This window comes from Eulemur rufifrons, chromosome 19 (assembly GCF_041146395.1).
Source record: "Eulemur rufifrons isolate Redbay chromosome 19, OSU_ERuf_1, whole genome shotgun sequence".
NCBI classification, from domain to species: domain Eukaryota; kingdom Metazoa; phylum Chordata; class Mammalia; order Primates; family Lemuridae; genus Eulemur; species Eulemur rufifrons.
Genome location: NC_091001.1, coordinates 7,965,042 through 7,985,203, shown reverse-complemented (window position 1 = coordinate 7,985,203; position 20,162 = coordinate 7,965,042). Strand labels below are relative to the sequence as shown.

General features: G+C 37.9%; 1 protein-coding gene across 3 annotated transcripts in view; it reads left to right on the top strand.

Annotated features, from left to right (window-relative positions):
- The window catches only part of KLHL5 (kelch like family member 5), a 68,262-nt gene extending 62,474 nt beyond the window's left edge, over nucleotides 1-5,788 (top strand). For all 3 annotated transcript variants that reach the window (XM_069493989.1, XM_069493988.1, XM_069493986.1), the window contains 2 exons: nucleotides 896-1,067; nucleotides 5,145-5,788. In XM_069493989.1, coding sequence (XP_069350090.1) covers nucleotides 896-1,067; nucleotides 5,145-5,201 — 229 coding nt within the window. In that variant the 3' untranslated portion in view covers nucleotides 5,202-5,788. The remainder of the gene's footprint in view (nucleotides 1-895; nucleotides 1,068-5,144) is intronic.
- The last annotated feature ends 14,374 nt before the right edge of the window (nucleotides 5,789-20,162 follow it).

Below are 20,162 nucleotides of genomic sequence, written 5' to 3'. Positions count from 1 at the left end.
TGGGCATGCAAAAAGGTAACACATGAGTGGCAACTTCACTTTATAACAGCCTGCTCGGGCAGAAACTAATCTACTCCTGCAAGAACTGGCCCAGTCTCTTGAGAAAGATATTAATCCATATTATCAACCTAATCACCTCTTAAAGGCCCTACCTTCCAGCGCTGTTACATTGGCAATTAAATTTCAGCATGAGTTTTGGTGGGGACAAACCACATCTAGATCCTAGCAAGCACTTTCTGTAAAATAATAAGCAGACTTGGTGGTTGTTTTTTGAGAAAGCAGGAAAGTTATACCTGTATTTCACCTGTATTGTGAGGGAGACAATTCAGCCCAGGCTTGTTATATGTTAGAGTCCAGGAAAGGACTATGGAAGTCTTTATACACTCTGCCCCGTAAATGATGGGCTTACTGTAGTTCTACACCCAGTGAAAAGTTGCTCATTGATACAAGAGGTATTAGAAGCAATATAGGTCGTCTTAGCATGATGTATCTGCTCTTAGATAGACAACTTTGGGTATTTCTAGTTAACACGCCCCATGAAAGGAACAAGAATGTCCAAAAATGGATAGCTACAATGATTGAGGTTGTAAGTCATCTTACATAGAGCTTAACACATTGATTTCCTCAAATTTTCCGCAGGTAATCTAAAGCCTGCAAGCAGTTTTCAGTGTTCACATTAGCTCCTTTTAAGTGTTGTACATCTGCTAAATGAATCTATAATACTGTAAGTTATAAGTTTTGGGGAAAATATTAATATTCTTCTCTAAAATATGTTCAAATGTATTTTATTTACATGGCAGATCATAAGACAGAATATGGACTCGAAGCACAAAACTGTCTTTATATAAAATATTTTGAGAATAATGTCAGCTCCAGTTCTCAAATTTTCTTGCAGATACGATCCCAAAACAGACATGTGGACTGCAGTAGCATCTATGAGCATCAGCCGAGATGCAGTGGGGGTCTGTTTACTTGGCGACAAATTGTATGCGGTCGGGGGCTATGATGGACAGACCTACCTGAACACAGTGGAGGCTTACGATCCCCAGACCAATGAGTGGACCCAGGTATGGCATTTCCTTTTTCATTACTACACTCACTCTCTTTTTATTAAGATGATTCTTTTGGTAAAACAGATCCTGTCAATTTTTGTCCAGTATTGAAAGATGAGCATAAATATGATAAAGGCACCTCTTGATTAAATGTGAGAAAACAAGAGGCAATGTTTAATTTTATAACATAATAAAGATCCAAATAACCTTTGAAGTGTAAGTTGATGGCCGGGCGCGGTGGCTCACGCCTGTAATCCTAGCACTCTGGGAGGCCGAGGTGGGCGGATCGTTTGAGCTCAGGAGTTCGAGACCAGCCTGAGCAAGAGCGAGACCCCATCTCTACTAAAAATAGAAAGAAATTATATAGACAGCTAAATATATATATAGAAAAAATTAGCCGGGCATGGTGGTGCATGCCTGTAGTCCCAGCTACTTGGGAGGCTGAGACAGGAGGATCCCTTGAGCCCAGGAGTTTGAGGTTGCTGTGAGCTAGGCTGACGCCACGGCACTCACGCTAGCCTGGGCAACAGAGTGAGACTCTGTCTCAAAAAAAAGAAAAAAAAGAAGTGTAAGTTGATACTCAGAGAAATTATTAATTGCTCTGCCACCATTTGCTTGGTGAAATGTTCTAGCATGGTTAGAGCTGATAGGACCACAAAGGGCTTTAACAAAGGCAGGGAAGGTTGCGGAAAACAAGAAGCAAAGACAGTAGTCAGAAAAATTTGAACAACTTTCCATATATGAGCCATAATTTTTAAGTACTCAAGCCACTGATATTTGAGAACAGATTGAATTTCTAGTCATAACCTAATAAAATGGCAACCCTAAATTACATTAAAAGTAAGACATTTGATCTGGCAAGCTTGTTAACAGAAAGAATTCCAACCATATCTATTTCTGGGAGGGCCCAACACTTCTAAAAATGACCTTTTGAGATCTTTGCTTCCATCATCACCAAGAACCAAATCAGTAGTTGTGTGCTTGTACACCTAATTCAGTATCTGGTACACAAAAGACACCCAATAAATGTCTAGCTGAACCAAGGCTTCCTTATAACAGGAGCAATGGTAAGTATTGTCAAAAAAACAAAACTTATGAGAAGTTCTGCTGTCTTGGTACTTAACTTCTTAGGTAAGTAAGATCTACGTGTGCGAGGGGAGAACCCACAAGGCGAGGCATTTGGTGTTCAGCGTCGCATGGGATAAGCAGCGAGTGGTACAGGAAACCAGACCGAAACGAGAAAGTGGTTGCGAGAAGGGCAAAGTGAGAAGGAAGGACCCAGACTAAGCCCTAGTGAATTGATCTAATTCAAAACGGCTGGGAAGAAAGGGGAAATTGTTTGAGAAAACATGAAAGAAATATCACTGAAGCAGAAATCTGCGGACATATTGAGGAGGTTCGGCTGGTTTTAAGGATCCATGCTTGGGAAGAGTAGTTCTTATTGGAGAGGAAGGCTGGGGTCAGAGTGCAGATCTGAGAGGAGTTTGGCCATGAGAAGCCAGCAGAGACTTGCAGCCAAGAAAGTGACAGCAGTGGGGGCAGGGCAGGCTGGGTTGGGGGCAGGGGAAGTGAAAGCTGGGTAGGAGGAAGACATTTAGATTGCTTCAGTTACAAGGCTTGAAGTTAAATATAGATGGACTCCCTGAGCCTTTCTCTATGTATGCGCACTTCCCGGCTGGGTTGGGAGGGGGCCTCTGAAGAAAACAGCAAAGGGATGATCAGAGAGGGTCTTAGAAGATACTGGAATAGAGCATTTAAAGGGAGGAACAGGAGTTTCAACAGTATAAGGAAGAATGAGGATGACTTGTTATTCATGAAGTTTTGGGGCCCTCTGAGAATCTGATAAAAACAGAAACCAGCACACAGTTTAAAAAGTAAAGAGAAAAAAATATGCAAAAGCAAGAGGGGCATGCAATTTTAAAATGATGATGATAGAAAATTAACATTTACTGAGCACAGCTTTTACACCAGGCTCTGTCCTGAGCATCAAGTAATTTACGTAATGTTCCTAACAATTGTATAAGGCAAGTACTATTATTAATGTTTCCCCATTGTACAGGCTGACGAGTCTGAGACACTGAGAGTTTCAATAGCTAATCCAAGGCCACATAGCAAATAAATGGTGGAGATAGAATTTGAGCCAAGGATTTGTTTTACACTAGAGATAACAAGACTGCAGGAAAGCTCTTATCCTTAAAGGCTCGAGGAAGAGACGAGAATATGAATATAGAAAGATACAGGGAGTTTTTAAGGGAAGAGAAGGATAGGGAAAAGGGACTTGGGTTGTATAACTTTGATGCTGTTTCCCAAGGAAGCGAGATCATTTGGTGACGGCAGGAAGGGCTTGTGTTACAGCTACAGGATTTCATTAGAAATTACATGATTACCTACTGTCAGTTTCCCACTATGGCAAAAGTAGTTGTGAATGACAACCAAGGAGCCCAAAAAGAGAGAAGAATCTTTTTCTGAGATATATTTTATTTTAAGCCCTTAGAAGCAGGTATAAGAAACTCTGTCGGCCCATATTTGAGACTTGTTATTACAGATAATTAATACTTTAGGCTAAATCACTCTGTATCAGAATTAATCATCTGTGACCACATAGCTATTTTGTTTGTATGCCATCTATATTAGTATATCAAAGCATCTAAAAATGGTGAACTTATAACCATATCATTTGAAAAATGTTTTCCTTTCCATGTTCTGACAAATGGACAAGAGGACATTTGTATAGGGACTGAAATGAGATTACAAAGCCACCTCCCACCTCACCACCAGTCTTGACCCAAAGCAGCAGGTGACTGGATTGTATTTAATAAATTCTCTAAGCTACACTTTCTAGCTAGTTGTCATGACAATGTCAACTATTCACGATGTAGAAACTGTCTCGGGTGATTTGAGAAAAGCTGCATATTGCAAACTGACATTTTGATTTAAATGATTTAGAGGTTACTTCTGCCATACTGTAAATAGATGTGGTTTTAACATAAGTTATTTGGTTGGTCAAAGAGGTAAACAATGATCAAAATAACTGAATCAAGTGGAAAATAACTGAGAATTCCCTTAAAATTGAAGCCTGGTCTGTTCTTAAAATCTACTCATTTGTCTGAGATGTCAAACTGATGAGGAAGTCATTGTGGATTTGACAAAAAGTACTTTAGTACACACCTTAACATATGTAAGTACAAAGCAAACTTTCTTGGTACTTGCGTCAGTCACCCCCGCTCCCCGTGCTAACATTTTAACTCTCTTGGGTCAAACACATAGATTCTTATTATATTCAGAGTAGTTCTTCAAAAACTATCCTTGTCCACACCAGTGTTTACAGTACTTAAATATTTCCCTTACTGTCTTTTTTTTTAAAGAATTGTTCCTTATCCATAAATTAAGATTATATTCCTTCCCCTAGCAACCTCCTCTCCGTCCCCCTCCCCAGCACACACACACTCCCATCTCACTGTCACCAGCTCCTTCTCCAGGTTCGTTTCTGCTCCTCGGGAGCTGGACGGGTAGCAGCTGTATGGGTAGCAGACAAATATTTACTCTGCTGGAAAGCCGTAGAATGGGCCTGGAATTTTCAGTCATGCATGTAGGAGGCAGTCAATGAATGTGGAGTTACTGGTTCCTCTAGAAGTGGCAGATCGCCAGGCACTCAGTGTGTCTTGTGTGCTACCTCTGAGATAGCATGGCTGTTAGAGGACCTCTCTCGGTAACAGTATTTTCTCCACACTGGCCACAAAGTTACTTTAAATGTTCAGCATTTCTTTATATCCATATTGTGCATCATTTTGGCCAAAATACAGTGGGTTTCATGTAGACTCATTCTTGAGCTATTAAAAAATTTACCTTCAAAGAGGAGTGAATGCTACATGATCATGATATACCCCAACAATTTAGTTTATGAAACTTTGACTGGAAGGGGTGTCTTGGATAAAGGACCAGGCCAGCAGCAGGGCTGGGGCAGCAGGTGGTCAGGGCAGCCGCCCTTCGCCAGTAAGTACAGACTGTTTCAACATTACACACCAACTGGTATAGGATTATCAACGTTTTTGCCTACAGATCCAACACACATCTCTTTTTGCTTTTTTTTAGGTTGCTCCACTGTGCCTAGGAAGAGCTGGGGCTTGTGTTGTGACTGTAAAGTTATAATTCAGTGCTCTGTTTTCTAAATGAAGATGTCCTCTTCCTTTATTAATTTAGTGCAATTATTCTACCATCAATGGAGACACTTTGGTACATGCACGGTGCCCCATTCCTGGGCACAAAGTGCCTGATCTCAAAGTGAAGATGTCAAAACAAGGGAGAAAGAAGTGGATGGACCAGAATTAAATACTTTCATTTCTTAGTAAATGAACACTACAGCTGGCGGATTGTGAGCATATCATATGTTCCTGATACAAAATATGGGGGCAAACGCACTGCTCTGAAGCACAGCCCAGTGCCAACTGGCGGTTTCATTTATACAAGCCAAGCACCTTTTACCCACATTATCCAGATTTATTTTATTACAGTGAAAACACACCAGATAAAACTTGTAAAATGTTGCTTTATACATTTATCATACACGAATCGCAATAATTTTTATTTGTTTGCTTGTTTGTTTAACCACAACCACTATTTTAATGACATACTAAAGACTATACTATATAGTTTTTTCAGAAACAACTGCATTATATGTGTTTTGGTTGTGGATTTTGTTTCTAAAATTGACTTAGTCCAATGAATAAAGAAAAACATTAAAGAGTTAAAACAACAATAACCAAATAAAAACTTGATATGCTCTTTAGGGTCTACTTAAGTATTCATTCCATTATATCTAGATTCACCAAAAACTATGTTATGATATTCTAAAATTGAAATTGAAACATGGTATCGTGCATTAAATTTAAGATATGCAAATTTGCGTAGAGAAAATAAATGTTATATACCCTATAATGTTCTTTCACCTAATTAGTATTTAATTATATGGATTTGTTTTATACTATAAAAGATGTTTTGATTTTGTCTTTTGATATTGACAAAATTGTTCGGATTTTCTTACAGTCTCAAGTTTATATTTGCCTCCCCTGCCTGGTTTCTTAGGTTCTGCCACAGTTAGTAACCCATTGTGCTTCTTTGTAATCAGTTTTGGGGGAATGGGCTTATTGAATGTTTGAAAAATAAGTTTAAAGTGTTTGTTACCCAAAGTTTTGTACATTTGTAAACTCTAATTACATATGTGAATGTTAATACTCTCAGTGAATTGTTATTGTTTGCAAAAATGCACTGGGCAGTAACATTTTGTGATAAATCCTACAAGGTAAAAGTCATTAACTTATATCTTAATATAAAATGAGTATAAACTAAATTCTCATCTTTTAAAATACAATGTTGTGGTTAATGTGTTATTATATTTTATATCAGGGCAGCCTTTATTTAGTTGCTGTCTTTAAAAATTAAAACAAATCTTTTATTTTTTTTTCAAATGAACTGATTTTGAATGAACATGAAATGTTTCTATCTTGAAACCCAAGAAAGTGAGTACTTCTATTCCTAAAACAAATTCTGTAATCATTTTACTGGTATCACTAAGACAATAATGGTGAGGGTGATTTGTCATATATTATTATTTTATATTTTCATCATATTATGGATATGAATTCAATTCTTTTCCTGACAAGGAGAGATTAGCTGTGGAGTATATTTATGTATTTAGGGGAATGAAAGGAAGAAGAGGAAATGTGTAAGAGATAACACAATTTCAAAAACAAAAATTTCAAAAGCAGAAATAATACATTGTCACCTCCTTGTGGAGGCTTGGGCCTTGTGATCATTATTTAGAACTCTATCCATTCTTTGTTTCCCTGTGGCCTACAGTGGAAACCAGACTTAGGTTAAAGTAAAAGAACTGGTTCTTCTCTCCAAGGACCTTGCTTGCTTTTGTGAGATTTCCTGCTCTGAAAAAGGGCCTCTCTAATGCAGCTCTGTAGACAATAAGACCTTCTTTCCTGGATACTACTACAAAGACCCATTTCTTTTCATGCGACAGGGCATTTGTTAAGACTTTCATTCCTCTCTTAGTCCAGGGTCTTATAAATCTAGACAAAAATATGGTTCTTTCTTGAATCCACCATCCAACATTGCCGCCTTGGCTTTTACGGTCAGCCTGTCCATTGAGATGTCTAGATGCTCTTTATTTTAATCCCAATTAATGACTACCTTATGAAAAATATTTTCCAATAATTATTCATTTCTTATGAAGTAGGAACAAAGATTTTTAGATACATCAATGTACTGAATCCTCATGACAACCTTATGAGATAGGATCTATTCTGTTTTTTATAGTTAAGAAAACTGGGGACCATAGAGGTTAATTCCCAAGATTATATATAATAAGTTATACAGACGAGGGATTCAAATCCAGGCAGTCTGACTCAGGAGTCTTCACTCTTGCCATTCCTGCCTGTAGGTAGAAAAAGAGAGATTTCATCTTATGTGAAGAATTACTTATTTTAATAAAAAGAAAAATTAAGAGGGTTTATACTCTATAGTAATACAATTTATGCCAGTCATATCCAATCAGAATATTTTGGTTCCTTAGTATTTAGGGGAAATTTTGTTTAAATTTCTCAAGGAATTTTATATATATTTTGCTTTAGAAAAGTAGATACAATAAAACATTACATATATTTCAAGTTTTATGAATATTAGATTAATTGCATGATATTTTGGGTAACTGTAAATAAATTTATTCATCAAAAACAAGCATTATTATGAACAAATCAGATAACCTAGATGAAATGGACAAACTCCTAGAAATACACAAATTACCAGAACTGACACAAGAAAAAATAAAAACTCTGGGTGGAGCATGGTGGTTCACACCTGTAATCCTAGCAGGTGCATTGCTTGAGGTCAGGAGTTTGAGACCAGCCTGAGTAAGAGTGAGACCCCTGTCTTTCTACAAAAAAAAAAAAAAAGAAAGAATGAATGAATGAATCAGCAGACCTATAACAAGTAAACAGATTGAATCAGTAATCACAAGTGTTCCAACAAAGAAAGCTCAGGACTAGATGGGTTCACTGGTAAACTCTACCAAACATATAAAGAATTAACACCAATCCTTCTCAAAGTCAAACTCTTCCAAAAAATGGAAGAGGAAGGAACACTTTGTCACTCATTCTATAAGACCAGCATCACCTTAATCCCAAAGCCAGGCAAAGACATCACAAAACTACAGATCAATATCCTTTATGAATATAGATGCAAAAAAAAAAAAAAATACTAGAAGGCCAAATCCAACAGCATATTTCCTTTCTTTCTTTCTTTCTTTTCTCTTTTTTTTTATGATTTTTAGAGGCAGGGTCTCACTGTCGCCCATGCTGGAGTGCAGTGACCGTTCTCAGGTGCAGTCACAACTCACTGCAGCCTTGAACTTCTGGGCTAGTGATCCCCCAGCCTCGGCTTCCCAAAGTGCTGATATTATAGGCTTGAGCCATGGCACCCAGCCCCAACAGCATGTTAAAAGTATTATACATCATGACCTAGAGAGATTTATCACAGAAATGCAGGATGGTTCCACATACAAACATCAATCAGTGTAATACACCAAATTAATAGTATAAAGGGGAAAAAACAGCATGATCATCTCAATTGATAAGAAAAAGTATTTGACAAAATCCAATACTCTTTCATGGTAAAAACACTTAGCAAACTAGGAAGAGAAAGGAACTTCCTTAACCTGATAAAAGGTATTCATGAAAACTCATAGCTAATAACATTGGTGAAACATTGAAAGCTTTTCCCACGAGATCAGGAAATGCCTGCTTTCCCTATTGCAGTTCAACATTATACTAGAAGTCTTAGCCAGAGCAATTAGGCAAGAAAAAGAAAGAAAAGGAATCCAAAATAGACGTAAAACTATTTACAGACAACATGATCTTATATACTAAAAATCCTAAAGAATCCACAAAAAACAGCTAATAAAAAAAAATAAAGCAATGTTCCAGATGCAAGATCCAGACACACAAGTCAGTTCTATTACTATACACTAGCAAAGAAAAATCTGAGAAGGAAATTAAGAAAACAATTTCATTACAATAACATGAAAGAGAATAAAATTCCTTAAGAATAAATTTAACCAAGGATATGCAAGACTTGTACCCTGAAAAATATAAAACATTGCTGAAAGAAATTTAAAAAGACCTAAATAAATGGAAGACATCCTGTGTTCACAGGTCAAACTTAGTCTACAGATTGAATGCAATCACTATCAAAATCCCAATAGCCTTTCTGCAGAAATGGAAAAGTTGATTCTCAAATGCATATGGAATTGCAAGTTACCCAAAAGAGCCAAAACAATCTTGAATGAGAATAAAAAAGTTGAAGGACTCACATTTTCCAATTTCAAATTGTACTGCAAAGTTACATTAATCAAAACATTGTGGCGCTGCTATAGAAATAACCATATAAACCAATATAATAGGGAGTCCAGAAATAAATTATGTCAATACATTAGTCAGTTGATTTTCGAGAAGTGTGCCAAGACCATTCAAAGGAGAAAGAATGGTCTTTCAACAAATAGTGCTAAAATAACTGGATATTCACATGCAAAAGAATACAGTTGAACCCTTGCATCAAACCCTATGTAAAGATTAAAGATTAAAATAGATTAAAGACCTAAATATAAGAACTAAAATCATAAAACTCTGAAAAGAAAACATAGGCATAAATCTTCATGACCTTGGATTTGGCAATGGTTTCTTAGATATAACACCAAAAGCACAAGCAACAACAAGAGCAAAAAAATAAATTGGACTTTGTAAAAATTAAAAGCTGTACATGAAAGGACACTGAATAAAGTGAAAAGACAACTCACAAAATGGGAGAAAATATTTGCAAATCATAAATCTGGTAAGAGACTTATATCAAGAATATATAAGGAACTCCTATGCTCGACAACAAAAAGACAAACAGCCCAATTTAAAAATGGGTAAAGCACTTAAATGGACATTTCTCCATTGAAGATATACAAATGGCCAACGAGCCATGAAAATATGCTCAACAGCATTAGTCGTTATGCAAATCAACACCACAATGAGATACCACTTCACACCCACTAGAACCACTATAATTTTAAAAAGAGAAAATATGTGTTGGAGAGGATGTGGAAATACTGAAACCTTCATTCATTGCTGCTGACAATGTTAAATGGTGCAGCCACTGGGGAAAACAATTTGGCAGTCTCTCAATAAGTTAAATGTAGAATACCATTGACTCAGCAATTCTACTCCTGGGTATATACTGAACATAACTGAAAACAGGTGTTCAAACAAAAACTTCCACACAAATATTCATCACAGTAATAGTCATAATAGCCAAAGAGTAGAAGTAACCCAAATGTCCATCAGCTGATGGACAAATTATGGTATATACATACTGTACAATGGAATTTATTCTGCCATAAAGAGAAATGAAGTACTGATACATGCTAAAACCTGGACAAGCCATGAACACATCATGCTAAGTGAAAGAAGCCAGACACAGAAAGTAGCGTATTACACGATTCCATTTATATCAACTGTCCAAAATAGGCAAATCCACAGAGATAGAAAGTAGACAAGTGGTTGTCAGGGCCTGAGAGAAAGGGGGAGTGGGGAGTGACTGCTTAATGAGTTTTCTCATTGGGGTGATGGAAATGTTCTGGAACTAGTTACTGGTGATGGTCGCACAACATGGTGAGTACACTAAATGTCACTAATGGTAAATTTTATGTATATTTTACCATAATTTTTAAAAAGCTTCATTAAATACTTCCAGGCACAGTGGCTCGTGCCTGTAATTCTAGCACTCTGGGAGGCTGAGGTGAGAGGATCACTTGAGAGTTCAAGAGTTCAAGACCAGCCTGAACAACATAGCAAGACCCTTTTTTTCTACAAAAAATAGAAAATCTTAGCTGGGCATGGTGGCGCTCACCTCTAGTCCCAGCTCCTTGGGAGGCTGAGGCGAGAGGATAACTAGAGCCCCGGAGTGTGAGGTTGCTGTGAGCTGTGATCATGCCACTGCACTCCCCTCATGTCTGGGCAACAAAGCAAGGCCCTGTCTCCCAAAACAAAAACAACAAAAAAAACCAAAAAAGCTTTATTAGATACCTTACAAATTATTATTTAAATCTCATAACTACCATTCTATTTAATATATTAATTAATACACATCACTAGGATTAAAACCCTAGATTTATATGTATCCCAAAGAGGATTTTTTTTAGTGTAATTTGCAAATAAATGAATAAAGAAAAAAGTCTGACAGAAAGGCTGTTTAAATCTTAATTTTGGTCTAAGAAGAGAGTGATAAACAATGACAAACAAGGTGGGGGGAGTTTGGGAGCTCTTCCCCAGTGTCTGGCAAATGACAGGCGTTCCATAAATATTTTCTAAAAGTTGAAATAGATATCATAAACTCTGCATAATATTTGGAATTGTTGATAATATCTTAACTCTTCCCCAGAAACATACTCAATATAGTGATATTTAATTCTACTGTGATTAGGTTATAAATTCCCATGTAATATTTTTATTATTTTTTAACCGGAGTTAAAAAAAATCAAATGTCATGAAAAATTGAAGCCTGCTTTTGGTATTTCCATCCTTCTGAGTCTTAGATAACTTCTACAGATTTATAAGAATGCACCAACTCCTCCCTCAAAGCCTCCGTCCTCACTCCTAAGGCCTAAGAAAGTATCATGTATATTATGTATCTTCTCCTGGGCCTGAAGAAGTCTGACATTTTGTGAACCTCTTGAAGAAATGCAGTCTCTATTGATATGGGTATTGGCAATATGACTAGACTTTACTGCCACGCTTATTTTTCCCTAGCCCTGAGTAATTATTTCCTTTGGGCTAAGGAGGTGCAGGCTAGAGAGCAAAACCAGGGAAGCTTGGGAAACATTCAGTGCCCTGGATCTTTGCCTGGGCTGAAATTGCTTCCATTTGATCATATTTCTTTGTGGATAAGTATATTTAACTGAGATATTTTTAAATAGTTTTATATTATTGAATGAATATTACTTGTATTACTATAATAGGTTTGTGCCTAAAACATATTATAGGTTGGGCAGGCATATAATGACTCAATTTAGGACTGCAAGTGATGGGATGCTCAAAGTATTAACGTTACCGTGACTACTCTATGTGTGAACACTTGTCAGATTGTTTAATATCTGGTTTTTGCTGAATAAATTGTACTCAGCAAAGGTCTGTTGTCACTTTAAGATAGTAAAATACTCTCCTTGAAATTAACAACTCAACTAAATTTTTAATGTAGTTTTCTTCAAAGTTATGTATCTTTATAAACCTATAGGACATGATAAACTGAGCAGTTCAAAAAGACATAGATGAAGTAAATTTTGTGTCAGGAAAGAGGTTCTTGCTTAGTGGTAGCTGGAGCCATGAGCTTTGGGAGAAGCTGTCATTCAAAGAGCCCTCTCTGTGTGGCGACAAGAATAGCTGTGCTATGTGAGAACTTCAGAGACAGAAAATGCTAGGTAATAAATCTGGCAAAAGCTGACCTACTTATTTCTGATGCTGTATCAGAAACTCAGTAGCAAAGCTGCAGAGAAGCGCTGGAGAAGTGAGTTAATCCAAGAGAATTCCTTTGTCTCAGAGACTTTTTGGTCAATAAGGCATCGAGCAAAACAAGTAGGGAGACTAAAATCTTATATTATACAGTAATAGATGATAAAACAAAGGAGGGGAGAGAAGGTTGGTTCTTTTAAGTGCGCATACTGGGGTTTAATTTTTATCCCCTGCGGCACTTAGCATTTTATCTACTATAGCGTCACATATTAAGCTCTCACTAATTATTTGTTGAATATAAATATGAAATCGATTTTGGTGTTGAGGTAAAGCACCTCGGCGGCAGTGGAGTGTGGATTTACAGCATCTCGGACGCTGAAACGCGGAACAGAAGGACGCCGTTAGGTTTAGGGGAGCGGCCGACCGAGCACTTGCCAGCCAGGAGGCCGAGCCGGTCCGGAAGCCGAGGGCGCCGCGGGCGGACGGGCTATATATGGAACCGTGGAGGGAACTGTCGACTAATTCATTGTTAAATACATTTCATAATGTATTGTTTCAAATTAAGAATGCCAGTCATGCCTTCCGTCTGTAAATGACTCCAGGATCATGGCCACACTGCGGATGGTTGCAACGACTGCCGGAGACGCCGTCTGCAGGCAGGTCCCCGTCCACGCAGCCTGCTGCTCTCCCTCTGACCTCGTGTAAATAGCCATGTGGACCGCTTGCAGCTAAAATATATTAATGAGGTGGTCTATTTTCTCTTCTCCCAGTTATATTACAATAGGTTTTCAGATGTTATTGATGTTTTGCTCAATATTTGGGTGGTAGAGAAATGTTACAATATTTTCTCTGTTACATGAATCCTTCAGAATAAGAAATAGTCATTGCAAGCCAGGCATGGTGGCATGTGTATGTAATCCCAGCTACTTGGGAAACTGAGGCAGGAGGATTGCTTAAGGCCAGGAGTTCAAGGCTAGCCCGGGCAACATAGAGAGACCCTGTCTCTGAAAAAGAAAAAAAAGAAAGAAAGAGTCATTGCAAAGATTGTACCAGATGATTTCTCAGGTCCCTTCCAGCTCCAGTGTTCAATCATGTGGGCTTAATATCATATGACTGTCTCCTGTGAGCCTAACCCACCAGCCATGACATCTTTGACTATCAATCCCAGCCTGAACCTAGAATGCTGCTGGAGCTATCACCCCATTGCTTGAACTGGTCCAGTGATTCTCAAGCATGATGTCACTTAGGATCACGTGAAGAATTTTTAAATACATAGATGCCTGGATCCACTCCAGATATGACATCTTGGGATGCCCAGCCAGAACGCAGGTGATTCTAATGTGCAGCCACATTAAGAGCCATGACCTGGCCCCATCCCACACAATGGTGGCATATGCTCCTCAGACTGTGTCACTGACTCACCAACTTCTTCAAATCAAGGCCCTCTGTGTTACTCGAAGAGCAGACTTTTCAAGCACCCTCAAGCACTTTTATGAGAGCCATTTATTCACACAATTATGAGATTACAAACCATTCTCATCTGCTCAAGTTCCCTGAGGACCACTACTAGATACTCTACTAGTTTTATTAAGCATGTGCAAGATATACAATTTAAATTTTAAAATGACATTCCATGCAGAGATTGCCACTTATTTAGTTGAGCTTTTCCAAAATTATACTAAATCAGTGAGGCTGAAATATAATAGCATTTTTGTACAAGAAATGGAATATTTTTATCAAAATTACTTGAAGATATTTATGATACTCTATAAGTATCTTTTAAAAACATGGACAATTCAGAGCAGACATCAGTTTCTGGGTAATATGGTCCACTAGATTATTAATATGAATCAAAACAACCAAAACATCTGACTAAAACACAAAATGTATTTTCTTTAAAGCATTAAAGAACAGACCAAATATGCAGGATTATGAGGACAAAAATCTAAGTAAAAGGAGAGACGTGGAAATATAAGCAGGGCACTGAAGCTCTTTGCCCTGAGGGCATTTGACAAACTCGCAAACTTTCCCCTCAGTTTTGTGGACCTCCCAGAGTAGGGGACAGAAAAGTCAAAGCCTGGGCCATGGCTGAATAGTCCTAGGATCATTTAAAGAACATATTCTCACAAAGAAAACCCCAGGCCTAAATATTTTCATTGGCGGTTTCTACCAGTCAAGGAAGACTATCTTTCTGAAATGTATTTAAACAGAATAAGTACCCAGGAAATTAAACACAGAAAATATCATGAGGGCAATGCCCTCACTATATGATTTCAATAAAACATTTCTCATTCATATTACCTTCAACAATACTAAAAACTTATTGATTTCATTACACTAAACAATTCTATAATTATTCAAAATATGGTGAAAGGCTTTTTTCTCTAATTCTATCTAGTCCTCTATATATTGCTTACTGTTTTGATTGCCATTACTATAATCATGTTAAATAATGGTTGAGCATTTCAGAAAGTATTGTAAAACCTAAAAAATATCAAATGTTAGTTTACTTATAGGAATCAAAATCATAATACATACATGATTGCATAATGGTGACAAGTCCTTCCGCCATAATAAAATAATGACTTACCAAACCTGCCAAAGAAGAAAACAATTACCTCGGGTTCCTTTCCTGAGTTTTCATTAACTAAATTCACACTGCAGGAAGAAAGACTGAAGTCTATCAAACAATCCTGGACAGACTCTTGTTACAAACCATTGTCTGCTCTGCGGGTCCAACAGGCTTTGTCCCAGGCCATTGTATGTTCTTCAAACCCACTAAATTCCCCTAAAAATCATTTACTGTCCCCCTAAATTCATCGACATTTCTCTATCTCCCTTCCCCTAATTTATAGCACATGAGGCATCTGTGCCTCGTTTGTACCCGGGGCAGGCACTCTGTGATGCTCCCCTGTGCATGCTACGAAACTTGTTTGCCTTTCTCTGACTATGAAATAAAAAGCAAAATAAAATAAAATAATGTCTTAATATTAAACATTTTAATAGTTATCATTTAAAAATTATTCTCTTTTTGGCAATAAAAATTATTCCGGTTAATTTTTCTTTGACTTATCCACTAGATGTTTTAGATTATATTAAAGCATTAAAAATCATGCTAATTCATGATTCTGGGTTGTTTACTGATACTGTGTAATTAATGCTATTTAGCACATTGTCATTTTTTGATTACATTCTGCTTTAAGATTTGTGCTAAAGGCTTTTTTGTACCTAATTATCTACATTCATATAATAACCTGTGACTATGGAATCTCAGGGAGCCAAGTAGAACTATTCAATAAAGGTCCATAAGTAAAATGTGATAAGTACTATTTGAATAAGGAATATACTTAAAATTAAGATTTTTGTCTGTACTAAGGCAAAGTTCCACAAACGAGTACATGTTTAAAAAATGAGCCCCTTATTGAAGGACAAAGAAATGCACAATACAAAATTATGCCTCAGCAGTTTAGGTCAAAAGACTAAAGGCAGAGAAACTATAGATCTGAGGTCAAAAACTACAGCTCACAGGCTAAATCTGTCTGCTATTTGTTTTTGTAAATAAAGTTTTATTAGAACACAGACATACCCATTTGTTTACATATTGTCTGTGCCTGCTCTTGTGCTACAACAACAAAGTTGAATAGTTGTGACAGAAATCATATCTTTTTCTTGACATTTAGAAAACAGTTTTCCAACCTGTGCACAGAGGATCAATCTTCCCTCACCTAAGAAATAAGGCCTCTGAGATGACGAAAATGAGGAAAAGAATACATGGCAAAGAAAATGGTAGACCAAGGTAAAGCTTCTAATTATAAGAAAACAATTGAAAGAAAACGGAGTGGGGTGAAATACTGAGGAATGAGGCCCTGAACTCAATATGTCAGACCTCCCCACTGAATGTCTGAGAAAGTCTTCTCTGGGCCTGAAGACAATTAGAGACGCTCTTAGCTGTTGAAGTATCTAAATGAAATTGAGTTAAAAGTTCAGATTTTATTAAATTGCCTTAGACTTGGTCATTTGATTACTGCAATGTAAGAGGTTGAGGCAACTTGATTATGTGGCAAACATCGTGCTAAACACCTCATGTATATGTTAACTCATTTAAATTTTACAGTAGTCCTATGAAGTAGATATAATTAGCCCTACTTGATGGTATGGAAACTAGGTAGTAAATGGCAAAGCCAAATTTCAAAACCAACCAGATCTATATGACCACAGAGCCTTTAAAATAAGCTTTGCAAGATTGCTCATTGGAGATGAGTTTGAGCTGTCTTGATTGCATAGGATGATAAATACTTGATGCCAAGGTCAGATACTGTGATATGTGTTCTCACACATCTGTGCCTCATTTTAAGCTTTTACTTTTAGCAGGTAGGAACAGGCTATGTAATTCTGCCCATGATGTGTATGAATGTATACACACGCACACATAGACCCTTAGTAAGTACCTTTCTGTGGTGAAAGGACAAAAGAAGGGCATTTCAGAAAGGATGGCACATTTAATGATCTGGGTGCAGAAAAGGATTATTCTTGTCCATACAGCGAAGAGCAGGGATGCTGAGTAGAGCAGTAATGAATGGAAATGAGAGGATGAGCCATTTGTAGGAAGTCATAAATCCATTATTAGAAGTTTAATATAATTTAAGAGAGGCAAATGCTTCAAAATTCTAAGGAATAAGACTAGCCATGTAAGGAAGATGCTAGAGACAGAAACCACACATTAATCTGAACAGGGGAGGTTTAAAAGAAAGAATTATGTATTATCCCAGGAGATAGGACTCTTAAAGGATTGGCTGGTTATCAGGGTCTAAGACTTGATTTTGCCCCACTTGAGCTAATAAATTCACCTGTAATTGTTTCATCAATGCTGGCAGAAGACGTCCATGAGTCAAAGACAAAGGATTTTATGACTCAAGACACAGAAAGCAGTATGAATATCAATTCCTTTTGCCCCCCAACTCCCATAGGAACAACACAGAGGATCCCCAGTGGGAATACACTGAGCTTGGGAAATCCACTGCTTTTATAGTAAGTGGTAGGCAGCCCTGCTTGTTATCCTCAAGATTTCTCACTGCAAACACAACCCAGGTGAACAGTAGTGGGCAGGGACACTCAGGACCTATAGCAGACTGCCTGTCCCCTTCCTCCTGCAATGTCTCCAGCACCCTCTACTGACAAACTTCCACTGTGCCAGCTGGCAAGGGAGAAAAGGGCTCATATCCATTTTCACACAGCAGGTAATGAAGACTGGATTTGGAGATGAGAAGCAATAAATTGAAAACTGGCATATATGATTATCAGTAGTACCAGGAACAGCTGAATTAAAATATGGTCTGAAAATATAGAAGAAAAGGTAAAGTGATTCAATTCATTTTAATACGCCTGTGTGTGTATGTGTGTGATCTTCACTATGTTTTGAGAGCTAAAGTAGCTAAAAGACATGGAGAAAGAATCTACTAAAATAAAAATAGTATTTAAATATTTTAAAATTCATTTTTTAAAAGTCATTTTCCTTCCCTAATAATTCAGTCATAGAGCCATTAGGGAGCAGATAGCAAGGATGGCAATGGCAGTGGTGTTGGGAGCAGCCATGATGAGCCAGCATGGGGTTCTGGAGTCCAAGCAGAGTGAAGGGGGTGTCTACAGAGGGGTGGCCTGGCATAGGGTCTCAGACCCCCATCAGGGGAAGGAGGGTATCCACACAGGAGGGTAGCTGGGCATGGGCTGTCGGAGCCTGAGCAGGAAGAGGGAGATGTCCACGCTGGAGGACGGCCTAGCCATGGGAGGTCAGAGCCTGGCAGGATGAGGACGGTGTCTGTGAGGAGGATGGCCTGCAGTGGGGAGTGAGTCGGAGCCCAAGCAGGGAGAGGAGAGCGCCAGTGTGCACGGTGTGGGGTTTCAGAGCCCAGGCAGTGGAAGAAGATCCATGAGGAAGAACAGCCTGGAAAGGGGAGTCGGAGCCCAAGCAGGAAGAGTTGGGCATCTGGGCAGAGGGAGACGTGGTAGCAGAAATTGAAGATTGATTATTTCCATACAAGGGAATTGATCAAATTAGTAACAATAGAAGGGATAATGAAATACCAGGTTTTCACTGTTGGAGAAGGGAGTTACAAATACAGAAAAGGAAATAAATAGAATGAACCCTGTGGTACTGAATTGGAGTTGGACATATTGGTGTAAATTCATGGTTTTCAAAATTACAGTTTTCAAGATAGATAGATAGACAGATAGATAGACAGATAGCTCTGTCCACAGAGACACAGAGAGCCTGGGAATAGCAAAGATCACACCTTATGTCCAGTTCTTGGCTTGTAAATACCATTTTCTACCAAAAAGAATGAAAGATATGAGAGAAATGGCTGATTCCAGAGCAGGGGCATGGAAAATACCAAACAAACCTGGAACACTTTACTGTGCCAAAAACAAGGTTGTGCTAAAATGATGAAGAAACGTCAAAAGAACATGGGAGCCACCTTGGATGGGCTTTCACTGGCCAAATTGGAGACAATTTAGGCATAAAAATAAATGAGCACAATAAACTATAACCATTTGAATAAAGTAGGACCACATACAGATATAAATAAATACATAAAGTAAAAGTTTGATGAGGAACAAGATGTTTATATAGTCTTAAAGTATCTCCCCCCAAAATATTTATTTATTCCAAAGGTCAAAGAGTAACTTTCGGTTGAGAAGCCTAGCAGATACCACCTTAATCAAGTGCTCAAAGTGAACATCATCAACAATGGGACAAATCAAAATCTTATGCCTAAGCTAGGGAGATAATAAGAAGACAGGTGGGTGCCAGAGGTTAGGGGAGATGCAGGAACGACTAGGCAAAACACAGGGGATTTTGGGGGGCAGTGAAACTATTCTACATGATACTATAATGTTGGATATGTGTCATTACACATTTGTCCAAACCCATAGAACGTATAATACCAAGAGTGAACCCCAGTGTAAACTGGGGGCTTTAGGTGATGATGTGTTAATGTAGGTTCATCAGTTGTAGCAATGTACCACTCTGGTGGGGGATGTTGATACTGAGGAAGGCTGTGCAGGAGGTGTACGGGAACTCCACATCTTCTGCTCAATCTTGCTGTGAACCTCAAATTTCTCTGAAAAACAAAATCTACTTTTAAAAACATCTCATGCCACATGATAGGATGCAGTGAGAACACGGCATCACTTCTGGGATATTGCTGCTAAACACGCATAACCTGAATCTAATCATGAGAAAATGCCACACAAACTAAAATGCAGGGTCATTCAATAAAATAACTAGGTTGGAATTTTCAAAAGCATTGAGGCATGAGAGTTGAGGAAAGACAGAGTAACTGTACTATATTGAAAACAAAATAAACACAACCACCAAATGTAGTACATGATCCTGGATTGAATCTTTTCATTATAAAGGACATTACAGAGCCAACTGTCAAAACTTGAATAGCTCTGTGAATTAGGTGATAGTAATGTATCAGTGTTAACTTCCTAATTTTTATGGTTGTATTATGGTTTTGTAGATGTGTGTCTTTGTAGGAAATACAAAGGATTCTGG